General features: G+C 38.7%; 1 protein-coding gene across 1 annotated transcript; it reads left to right on the forward strand.

Moving 5' to 3' along the window:
• Positions 1 to 1,586: 1,586 nt before the first annotated feature.
• Positions 1,587 to 20,977, forward strand: TLR3 (toll like receptor 3). Its single transcript, XM_032869950.1, has 7 exons — positions 1,587 to 2,294; positions 5,161 to 5,401; positions 6,747 to 6,852; positions 11,741 to 12,195; positions 14,268 to 14,459; positions 17,102 to 18,954; positions 19,183 to 20,977. Exons 4-7 carry the CDS (start codon positions 11,752 to 11,754, stop codon positions 19,409 to 19,411), a joined length of 2,718 nt encoding a protein of 905 aa, XP_032725841.1. The 5' UTR covers positions 1,587 to 2,294; positions 5,161 to 5,401; positions 6,747 to 6,852; positions 11,741 to 11,751; the 3' UTR covers positions 19,412 to 20,977.
• Positions 20,978 to 24,664: the final 3,687 nt, after the last annotated feature.

Consider the following 24,664-nt stretch of genomic DNA (forward strand, 5'->3'; position numbering starts at 1 on the left):
CATTATTTTGTCCTCTATATCACTAATTCATTCCTCTGCTTCTTCCAGCCTGTTGTTCATTATATTGAGCTGTTTCCAATCTCATCTACTGCATTCTTCACTTATGACTGATTCTTTTTTAACTCTTTTATCTCTGTGGTAAAAGATGTCTTCTACTCTTTTCTCAAACCCAGTGTGTATCCTTACAACTGTTGCTTTATTTTTTGTTAAGATTTTATTTATTTATTTGACAGGGAGAGAGCAGCAGAGGGAGAGGGAGAAGTAGACCCCTCGCTGAGCAGAGAACCTGATGCTGGACTTAATCCCCAGGACCCCGGGATCATGACCTGAACTAAACGTAGATGCTTAATCGACTCAGCCACTCAGGTGCCTGTGATTGGTTCTTTAAATTCCCTTCAGGCATGTTACTTCTATCTGTCTCTTTTAGATCTCTGGCTGTGGCCTTATTTTTGTTCTTTCATTTGGGGTAAATTTCTCCATTTTGGCATTTTGTCTAAGTCTCTGCCTTATTCTGTTAGAAAAGCTAGTTATGTCTCCTGCTCCTGCAAGTAATGGCTTAATGAAGAAGTCATGTATTTCCCCGGGCCTATCTCTTCAGGGAGCGTCTCCACTGTGTGTGTGAACTATGCTATTGTGTCTGACTGTTCTATCCTTCAGAGCAATCATCTGCAGAGGTTCTCTTTGCCCACAGTGGGCATTTGCTCCTTGGCCTAAATATGGCCAGTTTTAATGAGGTATACTCTGGTTTGCTTGTGAAATGAGACCTAACACTAACTCCACCAGAACTGAGGCCCTACAGAACTCTCCAGCTGGGAGAGATGGTGTGGGTAAGGGTTTGTGCTAATCTTCTAGGGAAGGGGACTACCATACTGGGAATGAGATAAGCTTGACTGAGAAAGGCAGTTCCAGAAGAACACAGAGGTTTGGGGTTTGGTGAAACCAAGTTAGGCAGCCATTGTTGCCACCAAGCTGCTTCTGTCATGTGGTTCTGTGTTTATGCTGACGTGTGGGGGAAGGAATTGGCACCAGCCAGCCCCTTTGTTCCTGGGGAGGAGTCTCTGTGAAAGTTGCCTCTTAGGGAAGCCCTCCTAGAATAATGAATACTCTCTCTGCTGTGTGCCTTAGGTGCGTCTCAGTTCAGTGCTCCCAAGCCATATGCCCTTGGATTGTTCAGTTGCTGTCTTTCCAGGGGCAGTGCTGTGCCATCAGGGCTCCCTCTCAGCCAAACCTGCTGACCTTTAAAACTCTAGAATTTAGGCTCTGCTGCTTGCAAGAACTCAGGAAATTCAAACCCTCTCATTTTCTAAAATAATAGCTTTGGGGAAATGTTCTCCTTGTACATTCCCCTGTGTGTTCCTCTCTCTCTCTTTCTCTCCCTTTCACCCTTCTCTGTGATCATGGCTCCCTCCCCTCTGACGTATCACTGATCCATTTCTCTCCTAAACCACATCCCTGCACTTCCTACCTTCGCCAGCGTGGCTCTTCTCTCCCTTAGTTGCGGAGTTTGTTCTGTCAGTCTTCAGGTTGACTTCTGATGTATTTAGGACGATATGGTCATTATAGTGTTTGTGAGGTGAGATGAGCCTAGGTTTCTCCCACTGTGCCCCTATCTTCCTCTCCTCCCATACCTTTAGCTCTTTGAGCATATTTAAGAAAGCTGGTTTAAAGTCTTTGCCTAGTAAATTCAATGTCTGTGTTTTCTCAAGGAGAATGTCTGGAGATTTATATTGTTTCTTTGAATGGACCGTGTTTTCTTGTTTCTTTGTATGCTTTATGACTTTTATTTGAAAATCAGGCATTTGAAAAAAAATAGCAACCTCTCCCAGTCCTTGGAAACCAGCTCTGTACGGGGTAGTGCTTCACCAATTGAGTCTATGTGTTCTGAGCTGAGGGATATGCCCGAGATAAAAGCTCAAAGTCCACTCAAGTCTTTTCTGAGAATACCCCTTGCTTGGGCTTATGTATGGCTCTCTGAATTCCTCCATAAACATGGCTATTTTTGAATGTCTTCAAATCCCAAAGAGTCTCATTCCAGCTTTTCCTGAGGGACCTACATGGTTTATTGTGTCATCATTTGCCTCAGGTGCTCTGTATATACAATCTTTCTGAAGCTTTCACAAACACTGACTTACTTTTTCCCTAGTCTGAGATTCAAGTTAGATGAGAAAACTAGTCCTTTAGGAAGCTCTCAAAATGGGTATAACATTGCCAGGAGGTTTGATCTGCAGCTGGGAATTTGGCTGCTGCCCCTTCTAGATGAAGACTGTGCTGAACCAGGAGGGAGTAGGGAAATGGTGAGTAAAATTTCCATGAAATTTCCTATCATTTTTAAGGTAAATTTTTATTGACAGGGAATTCGCTTGGTTACTATAGATCTTTGGCTGTTTTTTTTCACAGCTACTGTAACATTAATTAAGTTAGTTTCTTGTTTTTTGATATTTTCATGAAATAAAGGATTGAAACTTTCTAATTAGGCATTTTGCTGATATCACACCCTTGAGGAGCTTTGGTGTAGTTAAAATAATTACTTTGAAAAATTAAACAACATGTCAGGCAAAAAATTTCTTTTGATGAAGTTAAAGTGTATACTCAACTCTTATATGGGCTTATTTCTAGATAAAGTAAAGAATAAGACTAGTATTTTATATTGGCCATAAACTCTGTATTGGAGCCTTCTAAACTTTGTTAGGTTTGTGTATCTTAGCTCCATATCTTTATCACAGGAAACTTTTCCTTGCCCCACCTTTCTTCCACTTTTACTTCTCACTTTTTAAGGACCAGTTCCCATATTCTTATTATAAACCATCTCATGAAACAGATTAAGCTTCCTCTTAGGTGGGAATCAAGAAGTGTGGTCAAAAACAATGCCCAGCCTTTCCAACTCTGAGCTTTCTTTTTAATTTTCCCTGTTGATTCAAATTTTGCATTATAAAATGGGGATCAATTACATGAGCATTAGTTCTCACCAAAGACCAGTTCAATTTGATTATAGTAAGTTATTAGTTGCTGTTGATATTTGGAAATTTCTTAAGTGTTAAGTGTGATTGGTTTTGTCTGTCATTTATGACACCATTACTTGGATGCCCAGGGGACAGCAGCTTATCAAATTTAATTAAGATATTTAAAGTGTAGAAGGAAAATGAAGTTGGGTCTAGAATTTTATTTTTTATCTTAATATATGAATATTAAATTCAAGGCATAGGGTTTGAAGAGCCCTTAGCCATATCATGAGACTGTCGATAAAGGAGAGTGAGCCCCCCATTCATTCTAAAGGACTTCACAGATTTATAAAAGAGACTTAAAGCTATCACCACTTTTCAACTGCCTTGAAAAATTACTAAATAAGTAAGTTTAGGTTAAACCAGAAGCTCCATGTGTCAGATGCTGATTTCCTTTTTCAGAAGGGAAGTTCAAGTTTAATTTTATTCAGTACGTGTTAGAGTAGTGGAAAGGACATAGTGTGATTTCCTCCCTTGTCAAAGTTCTTGCTGAATTTGTTGTCTGGATGAGCTTAATTTAAAACAGCTGAAGTCAATGAGCAGAAATGGAAATGACATTGGTAAGAGGAACTGTACCTTTATGCTAGAGAAAGAGTTCAGAAACCAAAAGAAGAGCAAGAAATGCCTGCTAGAATTTCCGATGATACAAAGTGGGATCATGTCCTTTCTAAAAGGAGGCTATGAAGGGAGACCAGTGAGCACAATTTAAAATGCCTGTTTACCTAGTGCTCTGAGGCAAACTTAACTCTTTATCTGGGTCCATAGTACATTAATCACATTACAAACCCATGAGAAGTTTTACTGATGAAAAGGTATAGCCTTACTTTGGCTTCCTGTTGACACAGGGAAGACTGATAAGTCCAATTTATTGCAGAAATTCTTAAGAACCATGTGAAATAAAACCTGTGCATGATATAGACTCTTAAATTCCCAACAGCTCCCTGGTAATTGGCTATTTGGTGCTGACCCAAGTTTAAATATTCCTCAATAATTAGTTCTCTATTTGGACCTTGTAGAATCTGGCAATAGTATAATTATTTTGTCTAATATTGGCTTGTCTTTTCACATAGTCTGTTTTCCCCATAATTTCAGCTCTCTATATATGTTGTCAGAAATTGCAATGATGCTATCTTCATGTCTAAATTAATTTATATGGAAAATTGTAGACAGTATCTCATATAGCCTTCAATAGTCTAGTTTTATAGATGCTGATGATTATGAAAACCATAATTAAACCTTCCTTTACAAATCTTAAGATAAAGTGAATAGATTTCCTAGTGATTATACATTATCTTCAATCATCAAAAAATTCTTTGCCTAGCATTAAAAAGGCTGCAATTGTCCTTTAAAAACAATGTCTAATTTATTAAGAATTACTACTAGGAGCAGACAGAGAAGGACAGAGGGTCTTTAGTTCCATAAATTTGTAAATAATAAGTGACTGGTTACTTTTGGCTTATAACTACCAGACTCTGAAATTTGCTGTTTTTTCAAACCATTCTTTCAGGCTCTTTGCATATACTATCTTACTCAGTTTTCATTAACAAGTGCTCACTCAAGTTGAAGGAAGAAACTATAAAATATATAGATTTTAGGAAAATCAATAAAAAATTAGTAAATTTAAAGGACTTTGGCTTCTAGAATTCTGTAGATCTTGGCTCCCCTGGGAATAATGCAGCTTCATTTATATTCTGAGATTTGCTGATCTAGCATACTACAAAACACCAATAAATACTGGACTTGTATTTATGGGTGTATCTCACAACTTTGATTTAATTCTCTTAAAAGGGGAAAAATGAGCTTTGTCACTATAGCACCTACCACCATAATAGCTAAATAAATTAATGCATAACCAAGGAATGTACAGTGGAGAGAAACTGACTTGTGATGAATTCAGAAGCTAGCAAGAATTAAGGACTAGTAATATCTGGATATAAACTGTTGCATTATGGGATGATCAATAAGTATTTGGAAAAATCCATTCATTAGTTCAATCAACATTATGGTAAATTTAGTATGCTCACAGAGTCATAAAGCATAAGAGATGGGTGTGTCAGATTATAGAGGGAATGTGTTTCATTTATCTAATGATACATAACATAAACACTCAAATTTGGGGACAACAGTCATTTATTTGTTTACTCTTCCATAATTTTGGCAGGACCTGGGGAAAACTCATTTCTGCTCTGTGTGGCATCTTCTCCATGTGACTCAACTGGGATTAGAAGATCTACTCCCAGTTTGGCTCACTCATTACTTACTGGACAGCAAGTTGAGGCTGGTTGTCTCCCAGGTGCTCAGTGGAGTTGTTGGCCAGACTCTTAGTTCTCCTCCATGTTGCCTTTGCAGACGGCTAGGTTGGGCTTCTTACCACACAGCAACTGAGTTCCGAAAGGAAGAGGGTGAGTGCCCATGTACAAATGCTTATCAAGTCTTGGCTCACTTCATGCTTAATGATGTCCTATTGGCCAACTCTAGTCACATGGTCAAGCCCAACGTCAATGTAGGAAGAAAAACATGTGGAAGTGTGAGTACTGAAAAGGAGCCTGGTTCATTGGAGGCCAGAGAACCAGCCGACCATGGAAGAGTGGCTGGAGAGTTGTAATACAGAGATCAGCTTCAAGGAGCTCACAGAGAAGAAACTTTTGGAATGCTATTAATGTTTTACCGCATGTGGCAATAGGTAGATGTGAGGGACCACGGTTTACTCAGGGCAATTGTTTGCTTATGGTATTATATTATAGATAAGTGAAAAATCAGAAAAGCACGACCATGAGCCCAGTGACCACCAGATGGTTCCAACTAAGACTGAGACCCAAGGAGAAGACATTTTGCATCATGATACAGACATATTTTCTTGCCCTCAGTTCTTCAATCAAGTCAAGCTCTGGGCATGTTTTAACTGATCCAAGCTGTCTTATTTCTAAACTTGTTTGAATAACGAAGCATTATGGTAACTTCGGTATAGCCTTTGGCAAATCCCTCATCGTGCTATTTCCTCATTTCTCAAACAAAGGAGTTAAATTAGGTGGTCTTTACAGTTCCTTCTAAGTGTTCTATTTTGCTATATAACAATATGGGTGGTAACATTATATCCTATTATATCAATAACAAGAAATGTGTCCTTTCCCTGACAAGCACGTTCCTTTAACTAGTCAGGAAAGCTTATTGAGAACTAACTGGTGAAAATGGACTTCTCTGGGTTCGTGTTTGTTCCCTAACAGGCTCTGATTATGGAAACAAGCAGCACGAGTTAGGACTGGCTTTTGGTTTTGCACCTTTGAGCAGTTCCTTTGTTGTGAACTAGGTGTCTACTTGGATCAAAAGGCTAACGTTCACATTACTTATCTTCCTGGGTTGCTAAGAAGATAAAGGAAGTGAAAGTATTCAGCTTTGATTAGGGATTGAGGTTTTTTCTCACTCTGACCACACTCTACTAGGTTCTGACAGTTCTGCATCAGTCTTCCGAAAAAATAGAGGAATTCACTCGCAGATACCTGCTAACCTGTAGAGTACTAGCCCTGCCCACACCAAGGGAGCTCCCACTTTTTTCAACTTCTCTGTTGCTAAGTCTGTGACCCTTTTAGTAAAACCCAAGGGACTGTACCCAAAGCAGAAAAGCAAGACATTTTTTGAGAAGCAGTTTAGTATTTCTCTTGCTGATATGTGATATGTGCTTTTTTCCTTTTGCCCTTGTTAGAATCCAAGAACTGTAAGAAGCTTGCCTTTTTTTTTCCCCCTTTTTAGTTTCACTTTCGAGATTTCAGCAAATATGCCGCCCGTCCCTGGAGGAAACGACTGGATTTGGACTAATGAAAAAAGGAACAGCCAGCTGTTATCAGAGTAAATGAAGGTAGATCTTTAAAATTCTTACTGGGATGGGGTCTGTCCTGTTGGCTAGAGCTGGGACTGTGTGTCGGTTTTAGCATTCTTTGGTCTTTCTTTGATCTGGTGCTTGAAATCGAGTCAGAATCAACAAGGAAAACAGAAGGAAAGAGAGATGACAGAGGTGTGGGGAGAAGTGTATCATAACTCAGAGTACATGTAATAGCAGGAATTTATAATTAACATAATCCAATACTTTGTACAATAATGAGTTTTTTTTTTTCCTTTGTGGATTTCCGGACCTGGAAAAGCACGTTAGGAAATTTATGGAGATCATTTTGCAATAGCCTTTTTTTAAAAAAACATCGTATCTTTGGGGGGCCTGGGTGGCTCAGTTGGTTAAGCATCTACCTTTGGCTCAGGTCACGATCCCAGATCAGGTTCTGGGATCAAGCCGGGTTTGGGACTCCTTGCTCAGTGGGGAGTCTGCTTTTCCCTCTGTCTCTCTGCCTCCCCTCCCCAAGCCCCTGCTCAGGTGCCCTTTCTCTCTCAAATAAATAAATTAATTAATTAATAAAATCATATCTTTGTCTTAAAGTTACAGAGCCCTGTGAGCTTGAAAGAGTTTCTCTCCTTTTCTCAGTTTTGTTGGCCAGAAAGGAGACAGGAGCTGGCATTTTGCGATATTGTGCTTGAAAAGGAGAAAACACTTGAGGTGTTCCTGGGAGTACAAAAGTGGTTTTCTTTGACCTCATAAAGGAAAGTAGAGGAAAGTGACAAGTGGATAGGCGTTGAGATGTATAGGAAAATCAGAAGGATCATTTCCCACAGCACTGGCAAATGCAGGTGAGTCAGAGGAAATCTGAGTCAGCCTGGAGCAGTAGTAGCTCAGGAAGTTACCTCGCAATTTCACGATAGGATTGTGTGTTGGTGTGTGTCTGCAGTTAGGTGTAACCTGTATACATTCACGGGGAGAAAATATTATGAAGTGTATGAACCAAAACGGAGAACCCAAACTAAGCAGGGATTAGCTCTAACTCCCATCCAGTCTGGTTCCAGACCAAATGTCTTCATCATTATGCAATATTATCTCTCACTTGGACAGACACATGTAATTCTATGCACCCTGGAAGGACTTTCTAAAACTGCAAGACCCACTGAGTGTCTATTTTCCATCTTTTTAGCTTTCTTTGCTTCTGTCTCATACAATAGCAATTTTTTCCCATCTATTTCATCCTCTAACTGTATTCTCATTTATTTCCCTGAAGCAAATTCCAGAATAATTTTTGCATGCAGTTTGCATAGTTATAAACTTACTGAATCTTTGCATATTTCAAAATGCTTTGCCCCTTATCTTGAGTTGTTCAGGAGGAAATGAAATTTTAGGTTCAAAATTGTTTCTCCTGATCATTTTGAAAGCTCATCACTATTGTTTTCTACTGGCTGATGTTGCTAATGAAAAGTTTTCCACCATTCAGGATCTTCTTCTTTTGGAAGTAATTGATATGTTCCCTTTTGAAGGTTTTAAGATTATTTTTTTTTCTTTCGAATGGTCACAATTCTGAAGTTTTGTAAGATTCACTCTGTGGATTTTCCTTTTTCACTCCTCCTACCTACCATTTGGTGATGTACTTTTCTATGTGATGAATGTATTTTCAGATCTGGGAATGTCTTTCAGTCCTTCAGGGATATTCTTTGTAAATAGATTAGTCCTTTTCAGTAATTCTGATCTCTATTTCCCTTCTAAAACAGAGAAATGTCACCCAGACAAGGAGGAGAATATATTGCAGTACTGTTTGTGTGAGTTGTAAGTAGAAGTAGAAGCACTTATAGTATAAGGAAGAGAGGTTTGGGAGGATTTCAGAGAGGTCAGATTTGGGAAGTTAGTCCCTGATTTCCAGAATGTATTCATTTTCAGCTCTAAATTTTTCATGTACCTGAGCAGTTTGGGTGAGGGGCCTCCTACTTGGGCTGTGATCTTTGTCATAGCCTATAAATATAAAAATTGGGTATGGCTTTCACAATACTTAATGCCAGTATTATAAAAGCCATAAAATAATTAATAGAAACTGACTTTTCTTCTATCTCTGAGAACTAGATTAGAATAAAAGTAAAGTAAAACCACTATTGGGCACCTGGGTGGCTCAGTGGGTTAAAGCCTCTGCCTTCGGCTCAGGTCATGATCTCAGGGTCCTGGGATCGAGTTCCGCATCAGACTCTCTGCTCGGCAAGGAGCCTGCTTCCCCTTCTCTCTCTCTGCCTGCCTCTCTGCCTACTTGTGATCTCTCTCTGTGTGTCAAATAAATAAATAAAATCTTTAAAAAAAAAAAAGTAAAACCACTATATTTTAAAAGCCGATTAGAACAATTATAAATACTTGCACTAGTTCTATTTTCTTACAATTAATCCTCTAAAATGATTTTATTCTTTAAAACTTTTCTGGAATTCTTCTTGTGACGTGACTTTTAGATCTTACGGAAAACTAACTTAATTTAATTATCATTTTTATTGATCCAGCTCCATACATTGAAGATGTATTTGATATTTTTAAATATCTGAAAGTGAAACTAGGTAAATGATCGTACCACAGACTATCACATTAGGCATATATCCCACCAAAATAAAGTTGGGACCATTGACGGAGGTAAGAGAGGTTTTCTTGAGCTGATTAACTGCCCAGGGAAAGCTATTCAGTCAACATGTATTTATCCAACATTTGATATGGTCCAATCACTTTTCTAGAAGCAGGTAAAGCAGTACAGAGTAAAGACAACATGTCCTCTACTGTTGTAATTGTATACTCCAGTTAGGAGGAATAATTAATTAAATAATAAGTAAAACTATTTCAGATAATTCCCATCAACCATGGCACGGGAAAAAAAAAACAATCTAGGAAAAGAATAACAAATGGAAGGATTTACATTTCCGAATTCAAGATTTACTATAGGCCATGGTAATAAAAACAATGGGGTATTGGCATAGAAATAACAGGGCGCCTGGATGGCTCACTGGGTTAAGCCTCTGCCTTTGGCTCAGGTCATGGTCTCAGGGTTCTGGGATCGAGCCCTGAGTTGGGCTCTCTGCTCAGCAGGGAGCCTGCTTCCCCCTCTCTCTCTGCCTGCCTCTCTGCCTACTTGTGATCTCTGTCTGTCAAATAAATAAATAAAATCTTAAAAAAAAAAAAAAGCTAAAAATTTAAGAAGACATGAATCCTCAGACTGAAAATGCCTTAGAGTATATAGCTACATTTTAGAGGAAAGATTTAGCATGAAATATCCTTGTGAAATTTTACATACTGAGGATAAAGAAAAAGATACGTTCAAAGAGAAAACAGAGAGTAAAGTAAAGGTATCTTTTATATAAAGAAAAGAAAACCAGATGGGCATGATTTCTTTTTAGCAACAGTGGATACTGAAGACATTGAAGACAATGGAATAATGCCTTAATGATTTTGCATAAAAAGTATTTCGAGGGGTGCCTGGGTGGCTAAGGGGTTAAAGCCTCTGCCTTCGGCTCAGGTCATGATCCCAGAGTCCTGGGATCGAGCCCCACTTCGGGCTCTCTGCTTATCGAGTAGCCTGCTTCCCTTTCCCTCTGTCTCTGCCTGCCTCTCTGCCTATTTGTGATCTCTGTCTGTCAAAAAACAAAATAAAACAAAAACACTTAATTTAAAAAAAAGTATTCCAAGCCTCAAATAGCCTACACATCAAAATCATTTGACAAAAGAACAAAAACAGGTATTCCAGAAGCTGAAAGATAAAACCTCAGGGAGCCTGGGTGGCTCAGTGAGTTAAACCTTTGCCTTCAGCTCAGGTCATTGTCTCAGGGTCCTGGGATCAAGCCCTGAGTCGGGCTCTCTGCTCAGCAGGGAGCCTGCTTCCTCTTCTCTCTCTGCCTATCTCTCTGCCTACTTGTGATGTCTCTTTCTCTCTCTGTCAAATAAATAAATTTAAAAGTCTTTAAAAAAAAAAAAAAAGAAAGAAAGATAAAACCTCCTGTAAATATTTTGGGGAAAGAGGGAGAAGAGCTACTCAAGCAGATATTTTGGTCAAAACAAAAATATTTCAAGAAAGAAGGTATTGAAATCCACCATAGTGACATTAACCCAGGAACATGGTGGAATGGATTCCAAGATGATAACCCAAGAGAAGGTGTCAGAGATATCCCTCCAAACCGGCCATTTACCCAAGAGTATGATTAAGAAGCTAATTGATCTTGGTGTTATAGAAATGAAATCACGTATCTTGCTTCTTTCAACAAGACACTGCATTGAGTTGCAACGATGTGGATGGAACTAGAGGGTATTATGCTTAGTGAAATATGTCGATCAGAGAAAGACGATTATCATATGATCTCACTCTTATGTGGAATTTAAAACAAAACAGAAGTTCACAAGAGAAAAGAGGAAAAAATAAAACAAGACAAAATCAGAGAAGGACACAAATGTAGAAGACTCTTAATCACAGGAAACAAACTGAGGGTTGCTGGAGAGGATGGGAATGGAGAATGGAGTAATTGTCTGATGGAAATTAAGGAGGGCACGTGATGTAATGAGCACTGGGTGTTATGTAAGACTGATGCATCATTGACCTCTACCTCTGAAACCAATAACACATTATATATTAATTAACTGAATTTAAATTTTTAAAAAATTTTTAAAAGACGCTGCATTGAAACTGGGGTAAAGGTGAAAAGTGAAGAGGGAGTTTGTATGCTCCATTTTTGTACTTCTGTGCTATTTGAATTATTTCCATTTGACATATTGAGTATATAATAGATGCTTGTATTCCATAGAAGTTGTGAGTAAAAAGATCATATATAGTCACTTTTGGTTATCTGTTTTGCAAGGAATATACCAATACCTATGAAAGCCTATGTTACTAATGTTGTCTCTTACTTATTTACGTTTCTTTTAGAGGGGAGAAACATGAACCAGAGTTCACCTTTTCATATCTACTTCTTTTGGGAACTGCTGTCCCTGTGGGTTCTCTGTACATCCTCTACCCATAAATGTGTTGTTAGACACGAAGTGGCTGACTGCAGTCATCTGAAGTTGACTCAAGTACCTGATGACCTCCCGGCAAACATAACAGTGTTGAATCTCACCCATAATCAGCTCCGAAGATTACCAGCTGCCAACTTTACAAGATACAGCCAACTTATTATCTTGGATGGAGGCTACAACTCCATCTCAAAGCTGGAGTCAGAATTGTGCCAAAAACTCCCCCTGCTGGAAATTTTGAACCTCCAACACAATGAGCTATCTCACCTTTCCGACCAAACTTTGGTCTTCTGCGTGAACTTGACAGAACTCCACCTAATGTCCAATTCCATCAAGGAAATTCAAAACAATCCCTTTCAAAGCCTGAAGGTAAGATGGAAAGGTTCATCTCCCTATAAGAAATTTAAAATATGTTATCTCAATATCAAGGTGAAGAGTAAGAAAACCAATCTCACTCATGTGGGAAGAGGGGGACCTCCCATGAAAGTATGGCCGTTTATGTTTGAAAATGTTTTCAAAAGGGAAAATAGCATCTTAAATCAATTTCAGTCTTAATTTTAAGGAACTTTGCCTCTCTTGCTCCTTCCCATTAAAAATTCAACTTAGGTAAAGGAGGTAGAGATGAAAAAAGAATCTGATCTGTCATAACCAGAGAAGAATCAGAATATACCACAAGGAACACAGCAAATAAAACTGTCAATGCTGCTGATTGAGTACCTGAAGTAATAAAAAAAAATGCCATATCCAAATTCTGACTTAAATTAAGTTAACAAATTGATGGATGATAAAGCAAATTGTTCAATAAAAAATTATGTACTCTTGATTTACAAAATCTCTTTACAATATTGCTTTACCAAAGGCCACCATCTTTTTTTTTTTTTTTCCCAGTACTTTACTTGACTTTTGCACCTGGGAAAATGTATGTTATTGTCTCGTTCATTTTATGGACCTAGAAAAAATTTGGTATTCTTTGACCTCATGTCCCAAAATTAGTGTACAAACTTAGATATGCTTAGAAACATTTATAAAATGACTTGCTTGCTAGTGATTTGAAAATTCTTTCTTGTGCCTCCTTAGATGCTGAAGTGGATAATTTGTTATGTACACCAAGTCCTCAAAATCTGGTTAGAGTAATCTTTGGCAAAATGTTCTTTTATTTTTAAAACATAAATAAAATTCTTACTCTGTTTATTATGTGTTACATAAGATTCTGCCCTAATATATATCAGCTTTTCATTACCTTCACCTGAGTAGAACTTTATGTGTTAAAATGTAGCACAAGGGTGGTAAAATGTCCCACAGCACCCACTAAACAAACAAAAATGAATATTCTGTACTAGTCATGATGCAAAACTTACATAACTACCAATCTTTCTCAACATAAAAATCTTTTTAGGATTTCATGGACAGCAAACTTCTACTCATCCTTCTTTAAGAAGAAAATTTTTTCTTCTTTTTTTTTCTGTTTAGTTTCAAGTCTAATGCGTGACACTCTGTGCTTGGTAAGCCACATGACTATCCCTACATCGTAAAGAAATTATTATTACGAATACTCCTTATATCATGAATAAATGAGCTTGAGTCCTTTTATTTTGGGAAGAGAAATAAAATGATTCTTTTTTAAATGATTCTTGCAGTAAGAAACAAAGCTTTTGTAACAATGGTATTTTCAATCACAACAGAGATTTTTTTTCTTTTTTTTTAGTGTTATGGTAGTCACCATACAGTACATCATTAGTTTTTGATGTAGTGTTCCATGATTCATTATTTGTGTATAACATCCAGTGCTCATTAGAACATGTGCCCTCCTTAATACCCATCACCGGGCGACCCCATCCCCCTACCTCCCTCCCCTCTAAAATCCTCACTTTGTTTCCCAGAGTCCGTAGTCTTTCACGGTTCATCTCTCCCTTTGATTTCTCCCCCTTCAGTTTTCCCTTCCTTCCCCTAATGTCCTCTGCGCTATTCCTTATGGTCCACATATGAGCGAAACCATGTGATAATTGTCTTTCTCTGCTTTACCCAGCCATCAGAAAGGATGAATACCCAGCACTGGCATAGACACGGAAGGAACAAAGATTTTTTTTTTATTTTTAAAGATTTTATTTATTTATTTGACAGACAGAGGTCACAAGTAGTCAGGGAGGCAGGCAGAGAGAGATGGGGAAGCAGGCTCCCTGCTGAGCAGAGAGCCCGACGTGGGGCTCGATCCCAGGGCCCCAGGATCATGACCTGAGCCGAAGGCAGAGGCTTTAACCCACTGAGCCACTCAGGCGCCCCAGGAACAAAGATTTTTTATTACTCCTACTGTCAGTTTTCTATAGAATAATGGGTGACATTTTGCTGTTACTTCTAAGTTATTTCTAAGATTCAGGTACATTTAAAGGAGCTATTTTTGGAGGCCAGACTCTAACTTATATCCATCTTTTTTTCTTTCTCAGAATTTAATCAAATTAGATCTATCTCATAATGGTTTGTCATCTACTAAATTAGGAAGTCAGCTCCAACTGGAAAATCTCCAAGAGCTTCTGTTATCAAATAATAAAATTAAAGTACTGAGACCTGAAGAACTTGATTTCCTCGGTAATTCTTCTTTAAAAAAATTAGAGTTGTCATCAAATCCAATTAAAGAGGTAAGACGTAAGGTAAAATTATTTGGTGTTCTACCTTTAAGTGTGGACAGTCCCTAACTGGGTCACGTGGATACAAATTTAAGGATTCCCTAGAGAAAGGGGTGATAATGTTTGCCACGTCTCCCAGAAATCCTTCATACTTCCTGCTTGGGGCCATTGATGTCATTGTCACAAAAAGAGAGACTCTGGTAGCAGTTAGGAGCTGGGGCTCTGCTGTCTAACAGAAGTGGGTTACAACCCCTGTTCCAATTACACACCAGTACTTGGATCTTCGAGAACCTACTTAACCTCTCTGGGTCTTACTTTCCTCATTTGTAAAGTGGAAACGGTACTATTTATCCCACAAAATCTCTGAAAGAATTAAAATAGCATGATGGTTAAGAGCACAGTCTTTAGAGTTGGGTTAGCTAGCTCTGCGTCTGGGCTTTCTATCCTAATAATTGTGTAATCAGACAAATTATTCAAGTTCTTTATGCTCCAGTTCCCCAGCTGTAGAACTGGTATAATAATAACACTACGAAATAGGCTGTATGGTAATGAATTTAGCAGTACCTGGCATGTAAGTGCTCCATAAATGATAACTAGCATTAGATTATTATAAAAATCCTCTTATAATGGAATATAACTAACTGACCTTCTCTTTGATCCATGATATTCAATTCATTAACTACTTTCATATACAGATAGATCTGTATTTTATTCCTTTAGAGGCTGAGAATAAGAATATTGGAAGCCATAAACTAAGTCAGATTTTTAAAAGCTGTATTAATTTTCAGAATAAAAATGAACTGTGTATTGGTTTTGAGATAATAAAATATAAACAAACAACAAATGAACATTTTGTGCAATACTCATACTAAGTTTTGAACAGCATTTTTTTTTTATTTAGAACATTTATTGTAGAACTTTTATAAAATATGTAAATAATGAGGGGGGGGATAAAAATCATCTAAAAGTTCACAGTCCAGAGACAGCCAATGTTAGCATTTGGGCATTTTTTTTTTAAAGATTTTATTTATTTATTTGACAGACAGAGAGATCACAAATAGGCACAGAGGCAGGCAGAGAAAGGAGGGAAGCAGGCTCCCCGCTTAGCAGAGAACCCAATGCAGCGCTCGATCCCAGGACCCTGAGATCATGACCTGAGCCAAAGGCAGAGGCTTAACCTCCTGAGCCACCCAGGCGCACCAGCATTTGGGTATTTTTATCTCCAGCTTTTCTCCAAGTGATAATAAGAAAAAACAACAGCAAGTGGATTTCAGAGTACAAATTCAAAATACACTGTGTGTCTATATATATATTTATATAATCCCAAACTAACTTATTCTTTTTGTGTGCACAGAAATTTTTATTTTCATTGAAATAATCTTTTTATATATTGATACTAGTGCAAAAATAAAGGCAAATAACATTTATGGAAAGTATGTCACATCAAATTGATTTTTATTATCTAGAATAGTGATTCTAAATCTGTGTGTCTGCCTTGTTTGTCCCAGGCCTTTCTTGCTTAAACCATTGCACTACTGGTTCTTTTCCAAAATCTAATAATTTATTTTTTTATTTTTATTTTTTCTTAACTAACTCATTGAGATGAGGAGGTGTTGAGGAACTTGCCCAAGGCCTCACCAGTGATCATCTGGTGACGGAACTGGGTTTCTGGCAGTGTTAGATCAGAGCCCACGCTCTTGACAACTTCTCCATTCTGTATCACCTCCCTGTGTAACAGTGTATCCTGCTGTTTAACAGTAATATCGTATCATGAACATTCTCCATATCATTAAGGATGATTCAAAAACTCAATGTTGATTACTTTAAAATAGTGCTATCATGTAAGTTCATCCTAATTAATATAATAACTTCCTGCTTCATTGTCCAATTCCCTTTTCTTAGTACCCTTTCTTCCCCATTTTTGCCTTTTCCTCCATTAGCCCTAACATCTCACAAATGACATGGTAGGCGTTAGAGCCTCTTTGCTCTCCTGGTGTTGAACCACCACCCAACCCTGGCTACTTCCCTCTCTGGATTCCTTCTCTCCTGTCTTCTGTTCTCTGTTCTGGTGCTGAGTCCCACAGCAGCCAAGGCTTCTGGTGAGGAAGTGGGGACAGGGCAGGAGGGAGCTGGAGGCACTATCATGAAGTAAAGTCAGGAGGAAAAACCATAGGGGAAAGACAAAAAGCAAGGCTGGAACTCAGAGTCACAGAAGGGTATGTATGTGTGTCACTGTTTCATAATACAATCTACCTTTTTGTATCATGTGTTCATGAGAACAAGACCGAAACAGGACCTGCCCCAGCGGTGACTTTACAAACAGCTTATTACTCACATTTACACTCAGTGAGATCAAGTGAAAGCACTAGGAACCTCACCTAGACTTGGAGGTCAGGGAAGGCCCCCTAAAGAAAAGGCCCTTACGTGATGGGTGGAAGGTAAGCAGTGGCCCACAAAGGTAAGGGCTGGACAGGAGGCAGGTGTTTCAGGCAGAGAGTAAGTAGCTGTGCGGTGGAGGGCTAGGGAAGATTGCAGAGAAGACGGTGAGGGGGGAAAGGGACTAAGTAAAGAACTGTTTAAGCTTTTCAAGAGTCATGCAGATGCCCCTGAGTTTTGGTTATTAACCTCCTTTCCTCCCCCCGCCCCACCTTTAGTTCTCTCCAGGGTGTTTTCATGCAATTGGAAAATTATTTGGCCTCTCTCTGAACAATGCTCAGCTGACCCCCAGCCTCACAGAGAAGCTTTGTTTGGAACTGTCAAACACAAGCATTCAGAATCTATCCCTGAGCAACTCCCAGCTGTACAGAACCAGCAATATGACTTTCTTTGGACTAAAGCACACGAATCTCACCTTGCTTGATCTTTCCCACAACAACTTAAAAGTGATTGAGAATGATTCCCTGGCTTGGCTTCCACATCTAGAACATTTCTTTCTGGAGTATAATAATATAGAGCATTTGTTTTCTCGTTCCTTTTATGGGCTTCTCAACGTGAGATACCTGGATTTGCGACACTCTTTTGCTAAACAAAGCATTTCCCTTGCGTCGCAGCCCAAGATTGATGATTTTTCCTTTCAGTGGCTAGAACGTTTGGAGTATCTTAACATGGGGGACAACAACCTTCCAGGCATCAAAAGCAATATGTTCACAGGATTGATCAAGCTAAAGCACTTAAGTCTCTCCAACTCCTTCGCAAGTTTGCGAACTTTAACCAATGAAACATTTTTGTCCCTCGCTCCGTCTCCTTTAGTCACACTCAATCTAACCAAAAACAAAATCTCAAAAATAGAGAGTGGTGCTTTTTCTTGGTTGGGCCACCTACAGGTGCTCGACCTTGGCCTTAATGAAATCGGACAAGAGCTCACGGGCCAAGAATGGAGAGGTCTAGAAAATATTGTTGAAATCTACCTTTCCTACAACAAATGCCTGCAACTGACTAGCAACTCTTTTGCCTTGGTTCCAAGCCTCCGACGACTGATGCTCCGAAGAGTGGCCCTTAGAAATGCGGACAGTTCCCCTTCACCTTTTCATCCTCTCCGGAACTTGACTATCCTGGATCTAAGCAACAACAATATAGCCAACATAAATGCTGAACTGTTGGAGGGTCTTGAGAAACTAGAAGTTCTGGATTTGCAGCATAACAACTTAGCAAGGCTATGGAAACATGCAAACCCCAGTGGTCCTGTTCATTTTCTAAAGGGTCTTTCTCACCTCCACATTCTTAACTTAGAGTCGAATGGCTTTGATGAGATCCCAGTAGAGGCATTCAAGGACTTGCTTGAATTAAAGAGAATTGATTTAGGATTGAATAATTTAAACATATTTCCACCATCTGTCTTTGATGATCAAGCATCTCTAAAGTCATTGAACCTTCAGAAGAATCTCATAACATCAGTTGAGAAGAACGTCTTTGGGCCAGTCTTCAGGAACCTAAGTAATTTAGATATGAGCTTTAATCCATTTGATTGTACCTGTGAAAGTATCGCCTGGTTCGTTAATTGGATTAACAAGACCCATACCAACATCTCTGAGCTATCAAGCCATTACCTCTGCAATACTCCCCCTCAATATCATGGTTTCCCCGTCATGCTTTTTGATGTATCACCCTGCAAAGACAGTGCCCCCTTTGAACTCCTTTTCATAATAAATACCAGTGTCTCATTGATTTTTATCTTCATTGTACTGCTCATCCATTTTGAAGGCTGGAGGATATCTTTTTATTGGAATGTTTTAGTGCATCGAATTCTTGGTTTCAAAGAAATAGACAGACAGCCAGAGCAGTTTGAATATGCAGCTTATATAATTCATGCCTATAAAGATCGGGATTGGGTCTGGGAACACTTCTCTCCGATGGAAGAAAAAGATCGAACTCTCAAATTTTGTCTCGAAGAGAGGGACTTTGAGGCAGGTGTCCTTGAACTTGAATCAATTGTTAATAGCATCAAAAGAAGCAGAAAAACTATTTTTGTTATAACACAGAATCTATTAAAAGATCCATTATGCAAAAGGTAGGTGAACATTGTGAACTTTTAAGTGTGTACTTATTTTTTTGATAGAGCTTTTAAATATTACTTACATTATGACTCACAACTCAAAGAATTTTAAAAATAAATTTCTTTAAAAAATAAGCTGATTATTAGGGACAGATGAAAACAAATTTAAGGAGGATATGCGCACTTTGGGCTGTTAAAATCTGTATACTGATATATAACATATTTTAATAATTTTTTTCCTAGATTCAAGGTGCACCAGGCAGTTCAACAAGCTATTGAACAAAATCTGGATTCCATTATATTGATCTTCCTTGAGGAAATTCCAGATTATAAACTGAACCACGCACTCTGTTTGCGAAGAGGGATGTTTAAATCTCACTGCATCTTGAACTGGCCAGTTCAGAAAGAACGGGTAAACGCCTTTCATCATAAATTGCAAGTAGCACTTGGATCCAGAAATTCAACACATTAAATTTATTTCAAGACTAAGGTAACAGAGGAGTAACTTTCCTAACTTAAAAAGTTTTGCGGTCAATTTAGGTTTTATTTGAAAATAATGTTGACCTGTTTTTTCATATTTAGAGAGTATTGTCCCACGATTCTGTCTCTTCTCTCTCTCTATTGCCGGTCTTTTATCACCAGCTGAGTTAATTGGACCCAAAATAAACATATAAGAATATCTTCTACACGCGAATGCACAGTTGGTTACTGAGGTCTAAGACAACTTTAAAAAGTTTTAAAACATTCCTCATTTAAAGAAAATATAGAATTATGAGAAGGTTTCTGACCATTACATTTGGATTTTTTTTTGGATGCACTCATAGTAGAATAAGAGATAATGGTTTTAGTGGATACAATATTATTTCAACTATAAAAGAGTACATTCAATATACATACCCCAATTTTTGAAAGCTTAGGTGTAGTATTTTTTCAATTGGAAGGCTCTTATTTTAGTGGTCCCTGTCTCACTGTCGATTTTGTGAAGTGTTAAATCCCATTTTAATATACAGATTCACAGTCAGAAAACATTTGCAGTTCATTTTGATCACTTAGTAAAATAAATATTTTAATAAATACTTACTTATATTTTCCTGATATTTGGGTTTCTGCCATAGGTGTTAGAAGAAACAATTCTCTTATTTAGAAGTATTACCAAAAAAAAAAAAAAAAAGGATTACAGAAAGGCTTGCTTCCTGAACATTAATTAGTAGATTGGCTTTGTGGAAATAAAATATTCTTTTCTCTTAGTCACAGACTCAGGAGATGGCCCTGGTCCAATCATTTGGTCCCACTGAGATTCTTTGACTCCTGATCTTGAAAATAATGATGATAAACAAAATCTTAAATAATCCCATATAATTAATAATGACCATGGTATAGTACATTCACATGAAATATATTATCATGTAAAATACGCTGTGTACATGTTAGTCCCTCTCTAGAAAGACTATTATTTTAAATTTTATTTTTGTCTTACAATGAAAAGAATCTAATTATGGAAATAGACAAGCAGAGCTTTCTAAAACTTTTACAGTTCTGGTATTTAAATAGAAGAAAGGGTTGAAATGATAAAGCTGAGTTAATTCCTGTATTAGAAGCACCTCTTTGCTAAATTTAGGGAATATTTGAGGTGTCGCATTTTGGAACTTTGATTGAAATTGTTCAGTATTCTCAGGGCTAAGCTCACAGAACCCTGCAAGAAGTAATATTCACTGCATTGTTGGTTCCGAAAGAGTCTATATCTCTCAACAATGTGAATGTGCGGAGGGCTCATTTTCACTTTCCCATTATACATCAGCCTTGCCCACGAGACACTTGTTTTATAGCTTTTTTTTGTTAAAATGTGTTTATTGCCCGTGAAATAATCTTGTTCTATTTTGGCATGATAAACTATAAACAAACAAACAAGCAAATAAATTAATTAAATTATATTTTTATGATGCCAAAATAAGATTCACAATGACTATTTTTCTTGATGTACTTTGTATGTTATCTATATATCAATGGTCTCAATTTCATTAAAATATTTCTAAGTGAATTTTTATTATGAATTAATGTTTCATCAGTTTGTGAAAAGGCTTTCATTCTCTTACTTATTTGCCTATAAGATAGTTGATCAAATGGCCACAATTTAAATTGAGATCAAATGTAATTTTCTTGAAGTTGTTGAATAGATGAGGAGATGCACAAGAGATGGCCCATTTAACTGAATATAAATCAAGCTAATAAAAGGTGTGAGCCTTGACTTGTGTTTGACCTACACAGGAAGAAACATCCTGAACTTCTGTAAGCTGTCCTTTATAATTGTTCTCAGGGGGAGTCCTCGTCCCTGGGGTTCCAAACAAGGGAAGTGCAGAAAAGGATGTTTGTCTGACCTATTTAATTTCCAAGAGCAAAGTGACTTGTTTGACTGCTCTCAAGGTGCCATCATATTATCTGTTCACTCCATCTTCTTCCTGTTTTTCACTTTCAAAACAAATTCCAGCTGAATCAACATTGAGTTAAAGATAAATTTAGGAATTTAGATTTTACCTAAAAATGACACTTTTTTATTGTAATGAGAAGTAAATGCTCTCAATTTGTTAGTGAGGAGGGGGGTTTTCAATGCCGTTTTATTTAATAAGTTCTAATTATTCAAATGTCTACTTCGGGTTATTTGCAAAGGGAACTCAATAGTGAATGATGGTGGTCATTGGAAAATGTAAAGAATGTTCCATAGGAAGAGCTTAAAAAATATTTCTTGCAATCTATAGAGGCAGAAAGCAGACTATTGGTTGTCTGGACATAGGGATGGGAATAGAGAGTAAATACAGGTGGTACAAGAGATTTTGGGGGTGATGAAAATGTTCTAAAATTGGAATGTGGTAATGATTGTAAAACCCTGTAAGTTTTTGCTAAGAATTATTGAATCATATTCTCAAAACAGGTGAATGTTATGGCATATGAATTATATATTAATACAGCTGTTAGAAAAATAGTATTCAGGGGGCAGCTACATGGGCTCGCCATGTGTGAAGCATGATGGGACCCGATAGGATATGAGCCAAGTTGTAGAAAGCGAGTCAAGAAGAGTTAGGGTAGGAAGGGACTATCAAAGATGGACCTGAACAAAAGGCTCCATGGAAGAGGATCAGACCCTTCAAAGTGGGTAGGATTTCCTTGAGTGAGGAGGCAGGTGGCAGAATGAAAAGTGAGATGGAAGGGAGGGAGGCATAACCTTGGTGTTGGATGGTCACAGGGATGCCGCAGAGGAGGCAACCATGTTGCAGAGAGCGTGGCAAAGGAATTTAAATTTAAGGAGTCAGGTGTTTTGAAATTGTAACTTTATGGGTTTCAGTTGGCAAAACCAGAAATTATAATAATGTTCCTTCCTGTGACTATGACTTAGATTTATGCGACAACTAGTTGAATAGAGGATGTAACTTCTAACTGGACAGTCCAACCAGCCAGGCGTACTCCCACATCAACAAAGGAGACTTAAAGCACTAATTTTTTTTCCTACAAATGTGGAGATCCATCTTAAGGTAACCCCCCCAAAAAAGGCCAACCAATGGGTCAGTAGTTGCTAATTACGCTAGGTGATATATTAGCCATTTTTAGCTCTTGCAAGTCCTCAGCCTTGCTCCATCTGCCTGTGCAAGGGAGACAGTGGTGCTGTCATGTGACTTTCCCCCCACCTGCTCAACAAGCCATCTTGCATACATTGGGCAGGAGTCATGGGACTTTTCAATGATGGAACTTTTCTGGGTCTGTGTGAAAATGGCTGGGTAGCCAGTTTTGAAATCTTAGCTCCCTTTTATCTCGAGTCAGTTTCCCAAGAAATAGACCCTTGGATGGGGAGGTACCTGCAGCAGGTTTGGGGGTATGCTCTGATTTATGAGGGAGTGAAATCAACTGGATTGGGAAGAGGGAGAATGATGAACTGTGATGCAGTCACGGGTTGTAGCAGAGGCCCTAGCAGACCCCAGGGGGAATGGCCCTGCAGGTTTCACGCCAAAAAGGGGGCTGAACCACTCTACCCTCATCTCAGCCAATCAATATTGGATGTAGGCAGTCCCAGGAAGGAAGCGTGCCCTTGAGCAAAAAGCTTTGCCCAAAGGCAATTCCAAAGGAGGAGCTCAGTTGGGAAGCACGAGGGGTGAACTCGCCCAGCAGCTGGAGGAATAGGTCCCCCGGTCCCGGAGGTGAGATCTCAGCCGGTCACTACAGCATCCACGACACCTTCCAAGGTATTTAAAAATTAAAATATCTGTAGCTCAGCTGGTTCCTTTAAGTACTTCTGCAAGCTTCCAACCTTTTTTTTTTTTTAAATAAAGTCTCTTCTAGACATTCTGGAAGACAAACGGCTTCATAGGAAGCCAACATTAAAAACAAACAAACACTCAAAGATGCTTTAAGAGTGTCAGTGTCTCCCAGTCAAGAACAAGTTGGGTTTATTACTCACCAAAATAAAGGAGGATACACAGCATGGAGATGGGGTGGGGTGGGAGGGATCTCAGTAAGAAGGTGTGTGAAAGGTTTGGGCTTTCCTTGGGTGATTTGGGGGAGGGCTTATGGAAGCAGAGTTTCCTTCTAGATTTCATGCTGTTAGAGAGGGGGAAATTTTGTGAGGCTGATAGAGAGGGGACACCTTTATCTCAATAAAGCTTGTCTGTAGAGAGAAGAGACTAGAACCAGGATAAAGTTGTACTTGGTAAAGAAGTAGCAGCCGCTTAGCCAAGAAGTGTTTATGATATTTTGAAGGTGGCATGGTGACCTTATTTTTGTCTGTGCTTATGCAAAATTAGGAAGTGATCACGTTTTGTCTCATTTTCTGGTGTCGGCATCGCCTTGTCTGAGGTTGGTATTCTGCGAGGATGTTTCTGTCCTGTAAGAGGACAACATGGCCCAGCTGGGAGTGCTGGGCCGGCTGCTGGATCTCAGCGACTGCTCTTTGTTTTTCTCCGTAGCTTTTATTTTTTTTTTAATTTATTTTATTTTATTTTATTTTTTTATAAACATATAATATATTTTTATCCCCAGGGGTACAGGTCTGTGAATCGCCAGGTTTACACACTTCACAGCACTCACCATAGCACATACCCTCCCCAGTGTCCATAACCCCATCCCCCCCTCCCAACCCCCCTCCCCCCATCAACCCTCAGTTTGTTTTGTGCGATTAAGAGTCACTTATGGTTTGTCTCAGTAGGTTTTAATGCTACTGGTTCCTTGAAGAGATACCGTTTCATCTTAGCAAGCACATGGTTGCAAGTGCCAGAAACTCAGCATTGTTTAGGCAAAAAGGAAGAGAGTTTGTGGTCTACAACCAAACAGGAAAAGGGCAGAGATATAACCAGCTGTCAAGGAGAACCAGAACAGGGGCTCAAACACCACCATATCTCATCCTTACTCCTCTCTCTACATTAGTTAATGCCCTTGGTTTGTACTGCTAGAAGAGGGGGTGCCTGGGATCTCTTAGGCTCCCAGTTCATGCCCATAATCCCAGTTTCTACAACCTCAGGAAAGTCCCCCAGTTGGCCTGATTTGGGGTGATATCCATGCCGTGGCCATGGCAGTGGAGTCCTGTGGTTGGCAGCACCCACCAGAACCAGGTAGATAGAATGCTGTTTCCTGAAGAGCCGAGCTGGACAGGCCCTGTGGTTCATGTCCACCATCTGAGACCTGTAGAACTGGCCTAGTGAAAACACTGTACTCAGTAAAGTACAAACAGGAAACTGGATTAGTC

This window comes from Lontra canadensis, unplaced genomic scaffold, assembly GCF_010015895.1.
Source record: "Lontra canadensis isolate GAN:19392208 unplaced genomic scaffold, GSC_riverotter_1.0 scaffold39, whole genome shotgun sequence".
In the NCBI taxonomy this organism is placed as follows: domain Eukaryota; kingdom Metazoa; phylum Chordata; class Mammalia; order Carnivora; family Mustelidae; genus Lontra; species Lontra canadensis.